A 23,749-nucleotide genomic window follows, 5' to 3' on the forward strand; every position below is an offset into this window, starting at 1 on the left:
AATTATAATTTATCTTTAAATAATAGTGACTACAAAAAAAAATTGGAAAATTCCAAAATATTCGATATTTTTGTCCATGAGTGTATTTTGTATTTGATAAACGAAATACATACTTCTTGTGTAAATTAATTTAATTCAAAAATTAAATATTGGATTGGTCACCCTGTATAAATAATTATATTAATGTTTATATCACTAAATAGTGAATTGGCTAACCTTTTAAATGAATGAACTGTTGATCAACTGTTAATCCAATATAACTACATATTAATTTGTATTCATTCTGAATATTTTTATTATTGTAATTTCTGTATTAAATAAATAGCCGGCCATTGAAGGCAACATGATATTCACATAATTTTTTAAGGTACGGAAACCGAGAGAGGAAAGTAATCTCCTAGGTTTCGGGAAAATTAAAGTAATTAATAAGCCTCCTACCAACCTGTTTTCAAGGTTATAAATCCATACATTTCTAATCAATTGCGAATCAATCATATTCATAAATAAATGAAATTCAATTCATAGAAAGACACGCATTAGATTTAACCGTAGGGAAATTTTAACGGAAATTTAACACTTATTGGGTAAAACGACCGCAATCTGTGGTTAAATAAAAAACGTATTCCGAAATTTTGTATTTTCCAATTAAATACATAACTTTAAAAGATTTAGTAGTTTCATTTTAATTGTATAGCATTAATCGTTTTTTTGTTGTTGTATCAACGTGTTGGTATATAATAGTAAAAGAATTAAATATGGTATGTATTTTTTAGAAAATTTGTTGTAATTTATTGCTTGATAGTTAACACGTTAAATGGTCAGAGGTTGTAAACCAAAAATGTACAGTGTACCGGGTTTCTCATTATATTTTGACCCCCACTTATTTTCCTTAATTTCGGGAGTATAAAAAAAAGTTTCAAATAAAAGTTGTATTAATTTATCTGTACCGACCAACAATGTAGCAACAGACCACATTTTGTATACAGGGAGTGCCAATAAAATGCATCTTCAATATTTCAAATGAGATACCCTGTATTTTTTTATAGTTTTGAGTAGCCCTGCATTTCCTGATTACCAATATATAACATTGTGTAGCATTAGTTTTGTTCTATAATGGCATATGGTACTACAAAAGGGTAACTATAGGTGGCTATGCAACTGACATTTCAAAATGAAACAATTATTAATTTATTATAAACTGTCAGTCCTCGTACCGAAATGGGTTATACTGCAGATGAAAAAGTAGATATATTCTCAATTTATGTAAAAAATAATAAGACAAGCAAGCGGCAAGAAGAGAATATAGGCTGATTTATCCAGATCGACAGACTCCTTCTGCAAATACATTTTTGTATAATTATTGTCATGTCATAAATGAAAAAATGTTTGAACGGAAGTAACGTACTGTCGTAGGAAATGATGATGAAGATCTTAATAGTTTGCTTTACTTTGAAGGTAAAAATTAAATTCTTAAATAATAGATTACATCCATAATAACATTTTTATTTTAGAAAATTCCAAAACTAGTCTAAACAATGCTACTAATGCATTAGAGAAAAGCAGTGCGACGATACATAGAGTATTAAAAGCACAACTATAAGCCATACAAAATATTACCGGTACAAGAACTTACCGATGTTCATAAGAGAAAGCGTTTACAGTTCTGTCAAGACATGTTTACAAATTTGAACAATGATTCTAATTATTTTTATAACATTTTATGGACAGATGAATCAAATTTTTTAACTTCAGGCATTTTTAATAGAAGAAATAGGTATTCGTGAAAACAGAAAAATAATAGAAAAAGAAAAATTAAGCAAATAAAAAAAGAAAGAAGAAAATCAATAAATGTGTGGTGCGGAATATTTCAAAACAAAATAGTTGGACCATTGTTTTATGATTATAAATTAACTGGGGAATCATATTTGGACACAGTCATTACAGAAGTGGATGAGTTATTAAATCAAAATTATACACAAAATCAATTAAATAGTATGATATGGCATACGAGATATGGCATACAAGATGGAGCACCGCCACATAATATCGTAGCCGTTCAAGAACATTTAAATAATCAATTTAATGTGTGGATCGGCAATAAGGGTACCATTACATGGCCACCAAATAGTCCCGACTTAACACCATGTGATAGCTTTTTATGGGGATTTTTAAAAGAAAAAGTGTATTTTAATTCAAATACAAATATTAACACTATCACGGCAAAAGTTGCGCGGAAATTGAAAACTTTAATGGTCATAATAACATAATATCTGACGCATTAGAAAATTTGAGACGAAGATATTACTTGTGCATTGATAACAATGGAGGGCGCTTTGGGCATCTATTGTAATCTTAAATGTAGTATTGTATCATAAATGTAGTATTGTAAAAAGTCATTAATTTTGTTGACTTTCTAAATATATTTTTGCAGGGCTACTCAAAACTATAAAAAAATACAGGGTGTCCCATTTGAAATATTGAAGATGCATTTTATTGGGCACTCCCTGTATACAAAATTTGGTCTGTTGCTACACTGTTGGTCGGTACAGATAAAATAATACAACTTTTATTTAAAACTTTTTTGTATTCCCCGAAATTAAGAAAATTAAGTGGGGGGTCAAAATATAATGAGAAACCCTGTACAATTCACAAAAGGAATTTATTTACTATAATACCCAGTCTCGACGAGTTTAAAAATATATTTACTTCTGAAGTAATTATCTGAAGTTAATATTTTTGGAATAATTGGCTGAATATAAAGATGCTAATAGACGTCTTGTGGTTTGTCGAGTGTGGTCAAGTCTCGTGCTATCTCGACTTGTCCCATGATGGTCAAATTTTGGAAGAAACATTTATAGCAGTCGTAGTTTGACTGGTAATTTAAATATATCTTGGAGTGGGATAGTTTTCTGTAAATTTTTGTTGTATTTACTTTTTTGTAAACTTTGGTTACATTATATGGTAGAGCTAGAAATACCTGCTTCAATGAAAATTCATTTCACGTAGAAAAATACCTGCTAACAAAGGTTTTGACAAAAAATGACTAACCATTGTCATGTCATCGAATGCCATAGTCTGTGGACTAGTGCGCATCGCCCCGCCTCGAATTTTCCCATTGGCTCTTGACCTGGAAATCCCTATTTATCGCTCGAACAGCGCATATAAATATTGGCGATTTTCAGGTCAGCCAGGGCAGTCCCTCACGGGCTCTCCGAGAGCTTAGTGCTCTCGGGGCTCTGCTTCCTGCATTTATTTTCCATACTCTGAGGCTGAGAATTGTTTCAACTTAACTTGGTGTTTTATTTCGACGAAGAAATTGTCATGTAAGAAATATCTTGCCTTTTTCAAGGCAAGACACTGAAGATAAATATTTTCCAAGTCCATAACCCGAAAATGGACGTAAGTAGAGGAGCTCTCGACAGTATATTCGAAGCCCTCTACAGAGCACCCGGGGATATCAGAAGGTGGTTAGACCTTTAATTGTTCCCCCGAGGTGACAGTCATTTATAAAAAAGATATTTTACAAAATTAAAGAAAGAAAACAACCAAAAACCACAAGCAATCCAGAAACACTAACAGGAAGCTATCTTCTTGTAGCATTTTAAAGTAACTACTATTTAAATGGGAATAAGCCACAATTAAAGGTTAAAGTAAGTTTATTGACGTTTCAATTTCCACTTCGAAAATCGTTCTAAAAATACAAACATTAGTAAATTAAACAAATTTTGTTTTTTTGTCACATGGTGAAAAATTCTTCTAATAATTTAATTTTTTCTGACTCATTTATACTGACAATTCAGACATACATTATACATTTTAAAGTAGACGACTTTAAAATGATATTGCCAATATTGTTGAATTGCGTTCCTGGGACGACTTGTAAGATCGATTACATGGAATCACTAACAGGAGAGTTTTGCTGTCATCATGGTATGGGTTTGTCTTTTAAAAGAAGAATTACATGCTATGATTTTTTCTGACGGATATTCTCAAGTTAAAGTTCATTTTGAGATAAGGTCCACGTTTTAGCCCAATATATCAAAACCGATCTTGTTAAGGTCTTGTGTATATTTTTTTTATAGCTCTTTTTCTATCCGAATTGTCGAATAAAGGCCTCTCACATTTCTCGCCATTCATCCCTGTTGTGTGCTAGGCGTTTCCACATTGGTCCTGCGACTCTTTTCATATCGTCGCTCCAGCGCATTTGAGGTCTTCCTCTTGGTCTCTTCGCATCGTACGGATATTGAGCTTTACTGCACATTTTATATTTTTATTTTTTAAATGTTTCTGGAGACTGTGAACAGTTCTGTTTTCTATTGCTATGCGTCTTTTTATTTCTTTTTTGAATTTATGAATTCTTTGACTTGCTCAAAGGTATGGTTGTTTATTTGATTTCTCTGTTGGATATTTCAGGGATTTTTAGAAACCAACATATATTTGGCTTTTTCTTGCCATCTAATTCACTTGCCGCGTCCGCAAGCCTTCTAAAACACTGCACCATGTCTTCCGTACTTCTGCCCACTAATAAAAATAGTTCCATTCATTCTAATATTTAATTGTCTGATTGCCTTTTCCAAGGCAATTTTAAAGAGGAGACACGCTAGCGCCTTCCCTTGTCCTAAACCATTATTAATGTCAAAGAACGTAGAGTTTTCTCCTTCAATTCTAACGCATGAGCTTATGTTTTGCATTGTTACTTGGGCCAACTTAACTAACTTAGTTGGGATCCCAAAGTCTATCGTTGCATTATATAATGCAGTTCTTTTCACACTGTTATAGGCTGTTTTGAAGTCGACGAAGAGATGGTGTGTATCTATGTTATATTCTAGTGACTTTTCTAGAATCTGCCTATGTGCTTAAATTAGATGTGTAGTTGACTTTCCAGCAGTAAATTCGCATTGATATTGACCAACAATATCCTTTGTAAAATGTTTAAGTCTTTCAAACAATACATTGCTAAACATTTTATACGCAAATGCTAACAGACTATGCCTCTATAGTTCTTACACTCCAGTTGATCACCCTTTTTATGCAACGGATATATTATTCCCTTTAGCCACTCTTCTTGTACCAATTTATTCTGCCATATAAGTACTATTAGTTTATGGATTGCTGCAAAAAGTTGTTCACCATCTTTTTGATACATTTTCAAACAGATTCCATCGATTCTAAAACATATTTAGAAGTAGTTATTAAAGAAAAGACTTTTTGGGAAAAGCCGAATTGATAACGCTCTAGATAATCAGCTTAAAGTTTAGCCTCAAAATGAGTAAGTACAAAAATTTTTAAAATACTAAAGACACTGACTAGAGACTAAATAGTATTACTGTGTAAGAAATAATTCTCTTTTTAAATATATAATGAGGAACTGTGCTGTCAACCATTAAGAACTACACTATAGGCTAATATGCTTAATTTAAAATGTTCCAAATACATATTTAATAATCGGATAAAATGAAAGCGTTATATAATATTATTTATAAATTAAAACGATTATCTAAAAAACAAAAAAATTTAATCAAAAAAAGAACTTGAGAAACTAGACATTTGTACGGTTACACAATGATATACGTATACGGTGGAGTATACTTAACCTATATATATATATATATATATATATATATATATATAAGGTTAGTTTAAAATATTATAGACGTCATATCACAACGATTGGCGTTTATGTCCCAGAGGAAGATAAAAAGGAAAAAATAGATCTATATTAAGTAGATTATAGAAAATGACTTAAATACCAAAATCGGAAACATGCCTATACCACAAGTAGTGTAGTACAGAAAGTGAAGCTTTAAATAAAACAACCTAGCAATTTTTTCTAAATGCATCGATTTCCATAAAAATTTGGAAGTAAGCTCAATCGAACCGGCACTTCAAAATCTATATTATGCCGACGGGTGGTTTTTCTTTTTTTAGGAGTGAAAGCTGCCCCTTATTGCCAAAATCGATAAAACTATACAGGATGTCCACAAACGTCCTTCAAAAAGAATACTAGAAAATCTCAAACTCATTTTATGTAGATTTCACGTAAATCGCCTCATCAAAAAATGCTTTCTAAAGGTCCTAGAGCTGTTTAAAGATGGCCTACTAATATTGGTTTAATTCAAATATGTTCAATATATATAAATGCGGTCAGGTAAATAAAAATTACTAAGTTCTCAGGAAGAACTGCGTTAATAATTTAAAACTCTACGTTTCGGCACCCATTTTGGAGCCATTATCAAGAGGGATATGGTTCCGTTCGAGTTCAGGGCCTCGACCTGCCTACTCCTCTCACTCGTGACGTACCAGTATATTGTTCTCCAGAAATAGGAGAACCGCCAAACGGCACTGAGCGTTAATCTGCCTATTCCTCAGTGTCGAGTGACGACTGGTCTTGTCTTACCCTGTGTAGCTACTTTTATACTCTTATTATGCGCGGAAACGGTCTAAGAGTGATCAGTTAGGGCAGGGAGTCGCTGTAGCAGCGGTCGCCATGGTGCTGGTCATCTTTTAGCGTTATCGTGCGTGTTTAAGCTGTTAGGGCATTTTTCAACATCTCGACTTATCATTAAAACCATTAGCAGAAAACTCCTCGTCCTTTGTCAAAAATTCTTTATTGCAATTTGGATATATACTGCAGTATGTGTTTTTGCTACTGTTAGTAAAGGATTGCCACTCAATTGCAACATGTTTCTTCCTAGCTGAAACTAAATCCCATTCGGGGAATAAGCTTGTTAAAAAGCAGTAATTGACAAAATAATATTATCAACGGAGTACACATCATCGTCCGTATAATTACTTGAGGCAGATTGAAAAAGCTCCCAACTTAAAACAATATAAAACATTTTTTAGTTTTGGCGGCTATTATATTTTTAAGTAAAATTAAACAACTTAAGTAAATATTAAAATAAAACCCCTTTTTTAATGCTTATTTTGTAACAATGACTACTAATGGTTTCTAGATTAATATTGTGAAAGCAAGTAACACCAATTCTACGGTTTGATAATTAATTTTTTTTGTTAAATAATAATTTAAAACACTTCAGATTAACATCAATACTTTGTCGAAAGACTTTCACCAGTTGTTAAACTTTTTATGTTCCTAATTGAGTAATACATGGTTAGTCTCCGCTCGTTACAAAATTTACTATTATAGTCATCGAAAGCGATGAACAAGTCAGTAAAACGGGCTTCTTGTTTATTTGTGGTCAAGTGATAGATTGTTGTTTATCTGCACTCTTTTTAAGTCAAAGATGTCACCGACACCAACTTACATCGAAAATGTTAGTAACGGAGACAGTGATAACAAGAAGAAAGCTTTTCCGTATCAGATTGAAAAAGTCTGTGATAAAACAAATCAAGAGTTATTAAATTTTTTTAAAGGTAAGTCATGTTAGAAATTTTTTTCATACCCATGTTATATATAGTTGCCCGGATCGCTCCCAATAGAGTGTTTGATCATGATGTGTTAGATTCGGGTTCGATAACTTGCGCCAGCGAAACCAAAACATGCTAACTATCCTGGTATGCACTAGCCTGGTTTAATATTTTTTTGTAGAATTAATTCGAAATTCTTCTTCTTCTTCTTCTTCGTCTAGCCATTCACGTCCACATCTGAACATAAGCCTCTTCAAGTCTTCCTTTCCATTGTTTTTTATTGTACGCTACTTGTAGCCAATTTTTCCCGGCAGTCCTTTTCAGATCATCTGTCCATCTCATAAGATGTCTGCCTCTGGGTCTTTTGTGTTGGTATGGTCTCCAGATTAAAATTGATCTGTGCCATTTGTTTAGATCGCTCCTAGCTACATGTCCAGCGTATTCCCATTTCAACTTTAATGATTTTTGCACCACATCGGTGACTTTGGTTTTCTGTCTTATAGATGTGTTTGTTTTCTTGTCCTTAAGTGATATACCTAGCATTGCTCTTTCCATCGCGTGTTGAGTGACTCTAAGTATATTCATATTCTTTTTTATGATTGTCCATGTTTGTGCCGCATAAGTTAATATCGGAATAATGCATGCATCAAAAACTTTAGATCTACGATGTAATTGAATTTGTTGATTTCTGAGTATATAGTTCAGTTTACCGAATGCTGCCCAAGCTAAATTTCTTCTTCTTTTTATTTCTTCAGTTTGAATTTCCCTATTTAGTATTATTTTTTGTCCTAAGTATATATATTCTTCAACTTTTTCTATAACTTTATCGTTTATTATTGTCACGGTGTCTTCGGAGTGCATGACTTTTGTTTTGTTTAAATTCATTTTCAGTCCTATTTTAGAAGATTCGGTATGTAGTTCTAAAAGCATGGTTTGCATTTCTTGTAGGTCAGTAGCTATCAGGATTATGTCATCTGCAAATCGTAGATTACTGAGGTAGCGGCCATTGATGTTTATTCCCTTATATTTCCAATTTAGGTTTTTAAAAACGTCCTCCAAAACTAAGGTGAACAGTTTGGGTGATAAAGTATCTCCCTGTTTGACTCCCCTGTTTAATGGTACAGGGTTCGTGTGTTCATTTTCATTTAGGTAGTATGTAGCTGTAGCTTGGTTCATAGTTTTTTTTATTAAGTTAATACATCTGCTGTCTATTCTACAATTTTGCATTGCGTTTATTACGGCCGTGTGTTTTATGGTATCGAAAGCTTTTTCGTAGTCTACAAATGCTAGGAAAACTGGAAACTTGTATTCGTTACATTTTTCTATTAATATTTTTGTGGTTAACAGGTGATCGGAAGTTTAATAGTCTTTTCTAAAACCTGCCTGTTCATATGGTTGGTATTCGTTTAATTTCCTTGTTAGTCGAGTAGTTATGACTTTGGTGAGTATTTTAAACAGGTGTGACAGTAGGCTGATGGGTCTGTAGTTTTCCAATTTTCGACTATCACCTTTCTTGTGTAATAAGATTACTTTAGAGTTGTTCCAGCTGTTAGGGACTTTGTCCTGATGTAAACAACTGTCCACAAGCTTAATTACAATTGCAATTAGTTCCTTACCTCCTTCTAATATCATATCTGTGATAATATTATCTTCTCCTGCAGCTTTATTTCTCTTAATATTTTCCAATGCTGTAGTTACCTCTGAAATTGTTACTTTTGGCAGTATTTCTGATCCAACATTTTTTATTAATTTCCGTGCTGGTCTCATCTCATCATCTTGTTGATGTGTTCTGTAAAGTTCTGTGTAAAATTCTTCTATTCGTGTCAGTATGTTTTCTCTAGTTGTGATTTCATTTTAGTCTTTTCCCATTAATGATATCATCTGACGTCGTCCTAGTGTCGGTCTGAGGCATTTCATACTCTTATTTTTTTCAATAGTTGTTGTTATTAATTTTTCGTTTTCTTTTCTTTTTTGTTGTCTGATTCCTTTTCTAATCTGCCTATTAAGTTCTCTATATTCGTCGGTTCCCCTTTTGTTAGATTTATTTAAGATCTTCCTTCTTTTTATTTGTTGTAATATTTCTTTGTCTAATTCATTGTATGTTGTTTTTGGTTTTTTCAGTTGCAGAAGGCTTTTATTCACTGTTTCGGTAATAAGGTTATTCAAATCATCAATATCATTGGAGTTTATCTGCTGCATGCTAACTTGATTTAATGCATGCGCTATCTTTTTATTAAATTCACTATTTTTGATTTCTTCAGATGTCCATTTGTATCTTTTTTCATGTATTCTTTTTGATTCTAGTTTTTTGTTAATTATTAGTTTTGTTCTTATTAGTCTATGATCGCTTCCTAGGTCAAACTGATTTAATACTGATACGTCTTCTACTAGGTTTTTATTCTTCGTTAGGATATAATCTATTTCATTCTTTGTCTTTTTATCGGGGCTCATCCATGTCCATTTTCTGCTTGGTTTTTTATTGAAAAAGGAGTTCATTGAGTACATGTTATGTTCATTCATGAAATTGAGAAGCATTTCTCCTCTATCGTTTCTTTTTCCGTAGCCATAGTTACCAATTAAATGTTCGTAATCTTCCTCTTTTTTACCCAATTTAGCATTAAAATCTCCTAATAGTATTTCGTAATTTGCTTTATTTGTATCTATAGCTGTTCTTATTTCATCATAAAATATTTCTACTTCTTCATCGTCGTGGCTTTTGGTCGGAGCGTACACTTGGATCACTTTCAGAGCGGTTCTTTTATTAATCCTGATGATGAGATATGCATGAGATGGCTTGAATTCTTCGATACACTGTGTGAGGCTTTGTTTTACCAAGAATCCCACTCCCGTGTATTTATGCATAAAATGTGTGCCATTTTTTAGTATTATATACTCATCACTTTTTCTTCTGGTCTCGCATATACCAAGGATATCCCATTTTATATCCTTTAGTTCACTTTCTATTTCTGGGAATCTATTGTCGTCCGTCAGTGTTCGAATATTGTAGGAGCATAGCCAAATTGTCATCTTGTGGCAGCCGGGTCTTACCCAGGGATTCTTAGCACCCCCTCTTCCGTTAGTTGTTTGATCGCTGCCGTGATCAAGTCTCTGGGAAGTACTGGGCACTGGGGGCCTTTTCTTTTTTGTCCTGTACATTAACTTGAAGGTTTGGACCGTTATCTCCTCACGCTGGTCCAGTGCGGGTTGAGGAGGGAAGGGAAGGATTTGGGTAGGTCTGGGTTGGTGGGTAGGATTTAGGGCTTAGGATCCGTTTCTCTCCCGGAAGAGGATTGGGAGAAAAAGCCGAGCTCGCGTGGGCAGGGGCGCATCCCTGAAGCAGACCTGTCTTTACCGGGATGGTAAAGAGTGTCTACCCGCTACCCTGAATTCGAAATTATCAGCAATAAAATAAATGTTTTTCATTTTCTTGTTTTTATGTAGACATGTCTGTTTTTCAATGTGCTTCGTAAGTTGTCGTTCCATCATTTTCGTGGTCTAGGGGGAATCGTCTCTCACTTTCGTTACTTCCCTATTTGTTGTGATTTGGCTTATATTCTACTCTTTTTTCTTACTTAGTCCTTGATGCTCTTTACTGTGCATCTCTCTTGTATCTGTACTTCTAGCTCTGTTACATAGTATCTTACTATCAATTTTCTTAAGGGTTTTCATCTCTGCTGTTTCTAGCATTGTTTTGTTCTCTCTATGCTGGGTCCTGTTTCTGTCGCATATCTGTCATTATTGGTCTGATTACTGTTTTGTAAATTCTACCTTTCAGTTTTTTCCCGATATTTTTATTCCTCCATATTGTTTTATTCAGGTATCTTGTAGCTGTGTTTGCTAAATTATCTTCACTTTGCGAGATTAGTATTGCGTTGTGAGCATAGCAGATTATTTTAAAATGTTTGTCTTCCATTTGGTAATTTTTTTGGTTCTAACTTTGTTCAATATTTCATCCATGATCAGGTTGAACAATAGAGGGCTTAAAGAATCCCCCGTCTTATTTTATTGCCAGCCTTAATTGGGTTGGCTAGTTCTTATTTTACTTTTGCTTGTATTGTGTTATTCTGGTATATATTTTCGATCGTTTTGATTATTCCTAGAGGTATCTCTCTTGGATGCAAGAAGTTAATAGCGTCCTTTAATTTGACCCTATCAAATGCCTTCTTTAGGTCCACGAAGCACAAAAATGCCGGTTTATTGTGTGTTAGCGATTTCTTTTGCACTTGCTTTAATTTGAGAAGCCACCTAGTGTTTTGTTTCCAGTGGCTGTACGCCTGTTGTGTTTGCTTTGTTCTTTTTTGACGTGTTCGTTACTTTTCTCTCTCCTAGTGCTTTTGTGCTGTATTAACATTAGGCTGGGCGCGCCTTAAATAACTGTATCATTATTTTATTTTGTCAAAATAACTAATTTAAATTTAACTAATTTTAATTAGATATTTCTTTGTATGAGTTTTGAAAATTTTTTAAAAGTTTATCAAAAAACGATCTAATGGCCGACAGCCTGTCTATTTTACATCTATCAGACCTTGTGTGTTTATCATCAAAACTCAAAGAACTAGCAATGAATAGGATACGTTTATAGCCCATAACTACTCGAACAATTTTAATCACGGTGCCATCTTTTTCCCAAAGTTCCATCACATTTTTGTGATTTCCGTGGTTTATGCCAATCAAATAGAAGAGTCCGAAGAAGGCCAACAACTCACTCCCGTGTTCCGAAAACCAAACTCTGTACGGCTGATTTTTTCTTCGCATAGTCTTTATATCCTTTGATGTATGATTTTAAGAAATAGAAACTTTTAGAAAAGATAAGAAACTTTAAAATGTGGCTCATTAAGCTATCTAATCACTATCACTTCCCAATATTCTGTCCCATCTGTTTTGTCTTCAATATCTATCACACAGGGTAAGACTGGTTGTCACTCGACACTGAGGAGTAGGCAGATTGAGACCTCAGTGCCGAGAGACAGTTCTTGCAATATAGAACACGATACTGGTACGTCTCGAGTGAGGGGAGTAGGTAGATTGAGACCCCGAACTCGAACCGAACCGTATCACTCTTGATAATGGCTCCAAAATGGGTGCCGAAACGTCGAGTAATAAATTCTCAACGCGGTTCTTCCCGAGAACTAAGTAATTTTCATATATATATATATATATATATATATATATATATATATATATGTTCGGAAAGATTTCCGCGGTTAGTACAATTAAACTTAGAGCTAAGATTAATATTATTATAAAAATTAATATTAAACTCACCAGTCTTCCGGGTTGAACCGCGTCGATATCCATTTTGCCGAGCTTTCGACATCCTCTCTGATGTCTTCTTCAGGGCTTCCGAGGTCTCAGTCTCCCGAGCCCCCAGACACTACTACACTCACTAGTCACTTCTAGTTCACTCACTAGTTCACTACTACGACTGGAACCAGGGGACGGTTCATTTATACCGTCGATGGTGACGTGGCCTAGGTGGGGGTTAGGGTGGGGATTGGCGCGAGAGTTGGCGCGAACATTTCCGACAGTGGGATTTTGATTCGAAGATGGAGGGGGCGATATTTTGTTTATGAGAGGTCTCCATGTAGAAGGTAACCGTATGGCGTCATCTCTTTTATTAAGGCAATTTGGTCTTTTTTCTATTTCTATGGCTTCTCGGATAATTCTTGGTTTATAAAAGCGGATGGGGGCTATGGTTCTGGAGTTTTCGAAATCAATTTTGTGACCTGTATGAAGATGGTGTTGACCGAGAGCTGAAATTGAATCGGAATTGCGAACAGAAATGGAATGTTCATAAATCCTATTTTGAATTCTACGATTTGTTTGGCCTATATAGGATCGGGGACAGTCTGCACAAGGAATTTCATAAACTCCGTGCTGTTCGTTTGGAATATTGTCTTTGATTGATCGAACAAGAGATGAAAGTTTTTGTTGGGGGGTAAATATTGTTTTTATTCCTCTTGGTTTAAGAATTTTGTCGATTTTGTCAGTGACACCTTTGATGTAAGGAAGAAACGCTTTCGTATGATAAGGGTCTGAGTCTTTGGATTGAGATTGAGTGGGAGATTGATGTCTGTGGATGCTCCTATTGATGTGATTTTCGCGGTAGCCATTTTGGATGAGGGCTTGTTTTAAACAAGAAAGCTCAGCGGATCTACTTGCATCATCGGAAAGGCGTATTGATCTGGATACAAGAGTATTAATGACTGAATTAATTTGTGAAGGTGCGTGGTGAGAGTTGGCATGCAAGTAACGATTGGTATGTGTGGGTTTTCGATAGACAGAGTAATGAAAACCTTGGGATTGGTGTTTCTTTATGAAAACATCGAGAAACGGTAGGGATATATATATATATATATATATATATATATATATATATATATATATATATATATATATATAACGTTTAATTTTTATAAATAAATTACTTACCAATAAAATTTCAAATTTTCGAAATATACATATTATAATAATTATATTAGTTATTTCAAAAAAGTTTTTGCGAGACTTTCACCCCCCATGCGCCTTACAGCAATTTTGTCTGCCTCAATACACTATTCACTACAAAGAATGATAACTGTCGAATTATATTTGAATTTCACAAGACGATGATGTATTAACTGATAAGGGAATTTTAAAAATATCACGTTCATAGCATATTCTGTTAACACTTTGCCTGAAAACATTGAGTTTATGCATCAAATTACTGCGGCGCGCCCGGCCGAAGGTTAATTATGTTAATTCTGAGTTTTTTCCCTGCTTACCTCGATGTCACCTTTTTCTAATACTTCATTCTCAGTCATGTTTTTTGATGGAATAAGTATTCCATCGATTACGAATTGACTACATCTACTCTGATTTTTGTTTGTGTTGGTTTCGCTCTTTTGGGTATGCTTTGTTTAATGATGATTCTTCTTTTTCGTAATACTGGGCTATGATGTGCCTAAGGGAGGCTTACATCCTACTATGGATAAAATAGCTGTTGATGATGAGGCTATAATGACAACCTACATATATTGAGTTAAGTCATCTTACGTGGGTTACTTTTGATGGATTTGTGTTGTTTATAACATAATCTATTTAAGACCTTTGGCCACAGATGTTATTGAATGTTTATTTTGTTGGTCTTTGTAGTTACAAAATGTAATGTTTGTTCTAAGTTCGTTATTCGTGCAGAAATTTTTCATCAGTTTTCCATTTTAATTTCGAATAGCCTCTTTATGGTTTTGCTTAATTTCGATTATTACTAGGTTAAAATCCTGCAGTATTATCATCTTTTCTCTGCCTTGGTCTAATACATGTTGTAATTCTTCATAAAATGTTTTCCTTAATGTTTGAGGCTTATTATTTTTTATCCGTATACTCCGATGGTGTTCAGGTCTTTCTTCTCCATTTTTATATTTATTATTGTAATCCTTTATGATAAGTATTTACACTCTGATCTGATTTTGGCATCTTTGGTGTAATGGTAAGTCTACACCTTCTTTGGTCCTGTCTTCTTTTGCTACTCCACTGTCATCATCATTGGTGCTACAGCCCTATAAAAGAGCCTCAACCTTCCCAAGTTTATTACGCCAGTCAGTTCTATCCATTGCCAACTGTTGCCAGTTTGCTGCGCCTATTTGTCTACCATCCTTATCTACACCATTCCTCCATCTGAGTTTTGGTCTACCCCTACTTCTACTTCCCACAGGTTGTGACATAAGGATTCTTCTACGAGGGTTGGTCTGCTGTGATCTTGCCAGATGTCCTGCCCATCTTAGTCTTCCTATTTTTAACTACGTCTTTACCACCAAATATATGTTTATATCTGTGATATATCTCGTAGTTGTACCTCCTTCTCCAAACACCATTTTCACAGATGCCACCAAATATTCTTCTCAGGATCCTTCGTTCAAATATAAGCAGGAGATTTTCATCTGCCTTGGAAATGGTCCATGTCTCCGACCCATATGTCAACACTGGTTGTATAAGGGTTTTGTATATGGTTATTTTTGTTTTTTGGCTTCCAAAAAAGCGGCTTCCAAAAATAAGTTTCTGCTTCTCATATGTCTACTCAGTCCAAAATAGCATTTGTTTGCTAGGATTATTCTTCGCTTGATTTCTTCCGTCATGACGTTGTCCTTGGTGATCAGGGAGCCTAAGTATGTGAATTTGTCCACCACTTCAAAGGTAGAATTATCAACCGTGAATTGGTGGCCGATGTTTCTGGCTCTATTGTTGGGTATTGATGCCATTATCTTAGTTTTATTTTCATTTACTTGCAGGCCCATATTTTTTGAGGCGTTTGACAAGGTGGTATACATTTCTTGCTACTCCACTGTAGACTAGTATATATTAATCTAATTTTGATTGGCTTTTTCGTTTCTTTTTTGCCTCCTGTAAAGCAAATACGTATATTTGTTTATATTTCAGCACTTGGTTTATTTTTTTAGAACCCTGTTATACGAACGGCTATGTCATTCTATATACGAGCTATTAGTTTAATATTCCTGGGCCATTTTGAGGCCCTTTCCTGAGGTTCCTAGTTTCAAGCATCAAAAAGTTTTGGAATGGAACTGTTGATCTGACAGTGTACTAATAATGATGATCAGGAAACAATTTTCTCATCAGAAATATGCTATAGTACAAAACAAAATTGTTAATAATTTTGATCATCTACAAAACTGCAATTATATAAAAACCGATTAAATTAAATATTTGGATATTTTTCAGGGGAGAAAGACAGATTTTTACAAATAGGTCCAAAGAAATGGCTTTATCCAAGTGGATATGAAGCTGAAGCAGCAAATTATTATAACTTTTCAATTAGATCAGATGATGTGTTTGTAGTTACCTTTCCCCGTTCAGGTAACTAATTTTTAATTTATTTTTAAAATATGTTTATACAGTGTGTCCCAAAGAATTTTATGTAATTAGAGGAAACTTTTAAAAAAAAATTTAAATGCTCTGCATGACCTGGACATTCATAATCGAGTATACAAATTACAAACCGTTGGTTTGAATATAAGGAAAATAAAAAATATTGATTTGTGGTAAAGAATAAAATATGTTCAAATTGAAATGGAAAAACAATGTTTATTTAATTTGTTACGTATACATTTAAACACATCAGCCATTGTTATACCATTGTATATTGAATAAAATAACAAGAAAATAACTTAATACTGATTACCTTCTTAACAGTCTAACAGTAATTACACTCATAATGGCTACCTACGTAACTGATATAATTTACAAAGTAACTTCAACTTCAATGTATCACTTTCTAAGCAGGTGATTGTTCTTTGATTAAATTCATTAATGACATTTCTAATTACAAAGAATAGCTTCATATTATTCGTTTATTACGTTTATTACAAGATGAATAACATTTTTAAATAGCCTCGTGAGCCACACCTTTTCTTTTAAGGAGCTCCACAAAAAGAATTCCAGATGATACAATACTGGTGTAGGGTCTTCGGAGTCTTCTACTAATACTTAAGGTCTTTGGAGGCCTCGAACCGGAAGTTATAATGAGCAGTCACCGTATCATTTTGGTACCACATTTGTCTTTCAATTAATGAAGAAAATCAAGCAATTGACTATTTAAATATTATAGCTGATCTAATTTCTTTTATTAAGGCTATACTTTCTACCAAGGACAAATTTTATGATTCTAATTGAGTAATGGTTTTTGGAGCAAACTAATATTTGATTTAATCAATGAAAGTTGCTGCTGCAGAACGTTGTTTTGGGACCTTTCAGCCGTTAAAGCGTCAATTATATTTTTTAAATCTACAAAAGAGTCCGAATAGAAAAAAGCGGCTTCCAAATATGTTCGCCATCCCGAACGGGTTCTGGTGGAAGTGGAATATTTGGAAGCATTTCTTTATAAAGTTGAATTTTTATAGGAGATTTGAGGAATACTTTTTTATTCTTGATATCATGGAGTTTACAAAAGGAAACTTTTTCTAATTTCTTCCCCAACTCTGTTCATTCCATGTGGTAAACAAGTAACCTGTATTAAGTTGGTATAAAATATTTTTAAATTTTGTCCTGCCTTGGTAAATAATTATTTCTTTTTGTAAAATTGTTTTGGACTTGAACAAGAATTTGTTTGTCCTAATAACATAATAACAGAAGAAAATAATTGAATGTGTATACATTACATATTAGTCAATGAATAAAAATTGTTGTAGGTACAACATTAACGCAAGAAATGGTATGGCTTTTGGAAAACAACTTGGATTATTCAACAGCCGCTAGAATTCCTTTAAAGCAGCGATTTCCTTTTTTTGAGTAAGTATTGTTGGCAATAAAAATCAGGACATAAATAACAGTTTTCATTTGTTTCTACTATCAATCAAACTTAATGGTCAGCAACTAATTCCTCTTTATATGTGCCTAACATTTTTTCTTCATACTTATTATAATAAGCTACAGCAATGATCCTGTTGTTTCCCTTTATCACTACACGGAGTCCTCCTCCTCCTAAGTGCCTTCTCTGTTGAGGTTGGCGATCAATATGGCAAATTTCTCTCTGTTTTGAGCTTGATGAATTAATTCATTTCCTCTTGTGTGGGTTCTATCTCTGATGTTTCGTAGCCAAAATTTTTTCTCTCGTCCTATGTACCTACCTACCTACTGTACGTTACCTTCAATCTTGCCTTGTAGTATTACCTGGAGCTGTTCAAACTCCCTATGGCGTAATATGTGTCCTAGATATGACGTCTTTCTAATTTCGATAGTATTGACCAGATGAGGGCGTGTGTTCATTGCTCTCAGTACTTCTTTATTCGTAGTTCTGCTGGTCCAGCTTATTCTTAGCATTCGGCGGTACATCCACATTTCAAATGAATTTAATTTGTTGACGTCATACTGTTTTAATGTCCAGGTCTTACAGCCATATAGTAATAGAGACCACACACTTTATTGTTCCCAATCGTATTGAGACTGATAGCTTGGGGTTACAGAGCATTTTACGCAAATTCATGAAACCAGATCTTGCTGTTTCAATGCGGGGGTCAGTTTCAATACACGGGGTCAGCTTCAATAATTACATTTCTCTATTTTTAAATCTTGTATCATATCAATATTAATCCCTTACATACTTAAAACTATTACTTTTTATAATCATTTTATCATCTAAAGTTATCATTTTATTTGTAGTTACTTCAGCCAAATGCTATTGTCCTAAGTTTTTTCTACTATAATATTATAGTTGGAAGCTCATTATCCAAGAAGAAACTGCGAACTATCCGACGAATTATATTCTTATGCTCATCTGTAACTGTATCGATATGCTTTGTTTCTTCTATAATATGCTCTTGGTGGTCTAAATTCACCATTATTTTTACGATGTTCTTGTAATAAAACATTATACACTGATGACTTGGTGATACCTACTACTACTACTATCAGTTTACAGCGTTCTCCGACGCCTGCCGACTCCTAACCGCCATTCTTCTTTATTTAGCCATAGGCCTGGAGGGATTTCTCTTACCTCTAGTTCTGTCATCTGGCATTCTCTGTACATGGCCGTACCATATTAACTGTTTTGTTTTTATGTCATCAACCATTGTATGCTTGACTCCGATCATTTCTCGTATTCTCTCATTTGGTATCCGATATCTTCTTGATTCGCCAGCTGCTTTTCTTCAGAAGTACATTTCTGTTGCTAGTAACAGTTTCTCTGTTCTTTGTTTCATTGGCCAAACTTCACTGCCATATGTGATTACACTTTTAAGTATGGTGTTGTATATAAGTTGTTTGTTCGCTTTAGATATTGTTTGGTCCCACAGAATGCCGTTCATCATGGATATGGCTTTTCTACCCTGTATGTTTCTGTCTTTTATAGCAGCATCGAGTGTTCCATCTTGAGTTATCTTCATACCCAGGTACTTGTATTCATCACAGTGTCTTATTTCTACCCCATCGTCTAATATAATGGACTGCTCTGTCCCTCCAATACGCATGGTTTCAGTTTTCTTAATGTTGACTTCGAGACCCCATTTGTTATATTCTTCTATTAGCTTCCGAGTCATGTAACTCAAGTCGTCATGATCATGAGTAATCAGTATTTGGTCATCAGCCAAACATAAGGTGTACAGTTCCAGATAAATTTTGAAAAGGCTAGGCGAAATACAGCAACCCTGCTTTAGTCCTTTCGTGACCTTAAATCCCAGATATCTTTAATCAAGTTTTAATTTTTGCAGTCGTTCCATTATACAGACTTTGGACTGCTTTGATAAGACCATGCTTAATGTTGGTTTGCTGTAGGGTTGACCATAGTTTACTGCGGGGTACACTGTCATATCCTTTTTGTAAGTCTACGTACACCAGGTGGACTTCTTTATTGACGGCTGTTTTTTTCTAAATAACTTGCGTAATAGAGTACAAGTGGTCTACTGTGGATCAAAAGCTCAAAAACCAGCTTGCTCCTCTGCTTTGTAATCTCTATAGTCATTTTCTATTTTGTTCTTAATAAGTTTCCCATACATCCTACTTATTGTACTGTTTACCGCAATTCCTCTGTAATTTTCACACTAATCCTTGCTGCCCTTTTTGTGAATAGTTGACATGATAGATAATTTCCATTCTTTTGGTAATTCGGTCAAATTTAAGCAGTTTTGAAAGAGTTTTCTTAACTGTTCCTGGAGTCTGTCTCATAGGTACGGGTAGGAACTCCTTTTTGGATAGTCCTATCAGGGAAAGTGAATCAATCTCTGCCTTCCGCAGATTCCAAGTGTTTCCTAACCCGGGAAACTAGTACCTGCTAAGGGTCCCTTGTCCAGGGTCACGGATGAAGTCCACAACGGCATCCAGGGTGGAGAAGAAGATCTTCACAACGGTCTGGAGGACGAAAGTGGCAGCTCCCTGGTTTAAAGGCTTGTTTAAAACCGAAGGGTAGGTGAGACTTTCTAGCTGTAGTGGAAGCAACGCGCATATGATAAGGATACTCTGATGTAAAATTCCTGGCCCTGAAGGTTGGGGGTTGAGGTACCGGGCCAACTCCTCAGTACTCATAAAATACGTATAATGTTAAGAAGCCTTACCAAAGCCTCGGAATAAAAGATTGGAAACACAGTAGACGAAAACAGCAAAGAAAACGGTTAATGAATTTTTGTACATGGAATGTGCAAGGTATCTCCCGAAAAACACTTGGTGGTACTTAAAATTTAAAAATATAATTAATATTATTGTTGACATAATAATACATAGTTACCTATGAATTTTACAATATTTCTCTGTTCTGCTAATTGTTGGGGTGCTTTTTTATAAGTGTTCATTATTACACCATTTTCCTTAACAGTTAAATATTTTTTTTATCTTCTTATTGAAAGTGAAAGAGGGTTTACATTAATATTTAATAAACGTAACAAATACAATTCTGCTTGTTCATTGGCGAATTAACACCTCTATGGAAGGTTGTCACTCCATCTTTTCGCGGTTGTCCGATACTTCTTCTGCCGATTGGTGACTTATCTCTTGCTATTTTGGCGACACGTGTCTCCCCCATTCTGCTTATGTTTAAATTTTGATATGTTAACATATTTACATTCAAATAACATGTAAATATTTAATTAACTCTGTCGATTTTAGGTTTAGTTCCTTCGTTCATAAAGAAATGAAAGAGCAGTTTTTGCAAGAAAACCAGTCATATCCAGAAAGATGTGCTATGATAGAAAATCTGTGCTATCCGCGTTGGAAACAATTAGAGGGTACGAACGGACGACGTTTTATTAAAACACATTTACCACTGAGTTTATTACCACCAAATTTACTTGATAGTGGTTGCAAGGTAAGAAGAATATTATCTAATCAAATTAGATCAGAGTGTGGCAGGAGCGGTAAGGATCATACCTTAAAGACAACAAATATAAACGGTTTCTCCCACTAAGATAGGCAAAATGCCCTCATTCCCAGAATTCAATTTGCGAAAAACGCTTTGTTGGGGATTTTTCGTATTTTATAGAGTTCAAGATAGATCAAATGAAGGTTTTTTTATAGGTTATATATAATTTGAAGTAACTGAGTCCTTTAGGACATTCAAAAATTGAGAGAAATACCTTTAAAATCCTAAAAACCATGTCATGCCTCAAAAAAGTAAATACAACCATCGTTTATGCAAAAAACAGATTTTCAAGGGTTATTCGGAGGGTTTTTACTAGATTTACCCAACTTTCTACATTATTAAAAGTCGGTTTTCAAGTGATTCTGGGTATTTTTCTAATTTTTTTGGCCGTTATGCGCCACTAAATGACACGTTTCAAAGTATGTTCTTGAGAAACATGAGATGATGTATTTTTCAGCCGTAGAGAAATAATGCAAGCTCATCTTATGCGTAAAACCCGTTTTCAAATGTCAAAGAGTCTTTTTTGTGCTGATTTTTTTAATCACAAAACGTAAAAACATGAAAAAGTTATTCAGATTGTAACGATCTCAAAAAATATGGTTAACTCCGCAAAAACACAATATCCTTATAAATCCTGAAAAAAAAACACGGTTTTTTGGAGGTTTAAAGGTTTTTTGCACAATTTTTGAACGTTTTAACGGACTCAGTTACTTCATATTATGTATAACTTATAAGAAAAAACTTAATTTGACCTATTTTTATGTCTATGAAAAAATTCTCACTTTCACAAATGATTTTAAATCGACTCCTTTGTTTATCCTCAACATACTTTGCAATTTCAAATGGATAGCCCACATAGTTGACGGCTTGTACTGTTCCGACATTTTCTAAAGGTAAACAAGCACAACTCGTTCATCTGTATCTGTTACTTTTTGCTCTTACATCCATTTAATGAACTTGTCGTATCTTTTTTTATAAGCCACTTCCGATTTTTGCGGTATTAACCGCGATTCTACTTTACTAATTAAGTAATCAATGTTAGAACTCATTTTTAAGCAATATACATTTAGTAATAACAATAAATTTATGTGATAGATTGCAAATTAATTTTTGTTTTTCTCATTTCCATGACAACGAAAGATATACTGATGTACATCACAAATTTAACCATTTTACATTATTAGCTTCTTTCAATTCATTTTCAAATTTCAATTTTTTGTAGTAATACAGTAATGTAGTAAACAACTAACTGTTGTTTACTTTTACTTGTTTTTATTTCCGAGATGCACATAAACTCTCCATGGCTTTCTCTTTTTTTTAATACTGATTTTTCTTCCTTTTTCTCTTCTCTCCTCTTTTTCATTTTCATTTCATCATCATCATTGGTGCTATAAAAGAACCTCGACCTTCCCAAGTCTATTACGCCAGTCAGTTCTATCCATTGCCAACTGTTGCCAGTTTGCTGCGCCTATTTGTCTACCATCCTCATTTACACCATCCCTCCATCTGAGTTTTGGCCTACCCCTACTTCTACTTCCCACAGGTTGTGACATAAGGATTCTTCTAGGAGGGTTGTTCTGCTGTGATCCTGCCAGATGTCCTGCCCATCTTAGTCTTTCTATTTTTATAAAGGATACTACGTCTTTACCACCAAATATATGTTTATATCTTTGATATATCTCGTAGTACCTCCTTCTCTGAACACCATTTTCACAGATGCCACCGAATATTCTTCTCAGGATCCTTCGTTCAAATATAAGCAGGAGATTTTCATCTGCTTTGGAAATGGTCCATGTCTCCGACCCATATGTCAACACTGGTTGTATAAGGGTTTTGTATATGGTTATTTTTGTTTTTTGGCTTAAGTTTCTGCTTCTCATATGTCTACTCAGTCCAAAATAGCGTTCGTTTGCATTTTCATTTAAATTACACATAATCATAACGTCTTCACCTTCCGAGTCAGAGTCTAGTAAACTGCTTAACAAATGCTTCTCAATTGAAGTCATTTTAGCAACTAGATAAGGCGACAGCCTACGGATGGATTCAATATGTGCTGCGCTAGAAAAATAAATTCACGGGTCGCCCGTGGCCTCGGCGTGTGTTAGGTCTCGGCTGGGTTGGATATGAGCCAGGCCTTAATATCCACTTATACTTTAATATACTATTTTTGGGGAAGGGTGTGGGAGGACGGGAGTTGCAGGCTAAAATTGCACTGAGGCTTATTTTTTAATCACATAAAACGTAATAAAATAAAAAAAATTCAATTCTCAGAGTGAGGGCATTTTGCCTCTTAACGGAAAATACCCTTTATAATAGTGCTATTATTATAATAATGCTAAAAACAAATTGTTTATTTATATATTTTAGGTTATATATGTAGCTCGAAATCCTAAGGACGTTGCAGTTTCGTATTATCATTTATGTAGAGCTCATAAAACGCAAGGATTCACTGGCGATTTTGCCCAATTCTGGAACTTCTTTCAAAGTGGTTTAGGTAATAAAATAAGCTTGTTTAATAAAAAATAAAGGTCTTGACAAATT

The 23,749-nt window shown here is 34.3% G+C and overlaps 1 protein-coding gene across 3 annotated transcripts in view; it reads left to right on the forward strand.

Moving 5' to 3' along the window:
* Nucleotides 1-674: 674 nt before the first annotated feature.
* The window catches only part of LOC140434292 (sulfotransferase 1C4-like), a 31,393-nt gene continuing 8,318 nt past the window's right edge, over nucleotides 675-23,749 (forward strand). Inside the window, exons 1-6 of one of the 3 annotated variants that reach the window (XM_072522443.1) lie at nucleotides 675-758; nucleotides 7,242-7,377; nucleotides 16,087-16,221; nucleotides 17,553-17,652; nucleotides 20,956-21,154; nucleotides 23,576-23,702. In XM_072522443.1, the coding sequence (XP_072378544.1) occupies nucleotides 756-758; nucleotides 7,242-7,377; nucleotides 16,087-16,221; nucleotides 17,553-17,652; nucleotides 20,956-21,154; nucleotides 23,576-23,702 (700 nt within the window). In that variant the 5' untranslated portion in view covers nucleotides 675-755. Of the gene's footprint in view, nucleotides 759-7,127; nucleotides 7,378-16,086; nucleotides 16,222-17,552; nucleotides 17,653-20,955; nucleotides 21,155-23,575; nucleotides 23,703-23,749 lie in introns of those variants that run through there. The other 2 variants (XM_072522446.1, XM_072522444.1) reach the window with 2 other exon arrangements.

Source organism: Diabrotica undecimpunctata, chromosome 2 (assembly GCF_040954645.1).
Source record: "Diabrotica undecimpunctata isolate CICGRU chromosome 2, icDiaUnde3, whole genome shotgun sequence".
NCBI classification, from domain to species: Eukaryota; Metazoa; Arthropoda; class Insecta; order Coleoptera; family Chrysomelidae; genus Diabrotica; species Diabrotica undecimpunctata.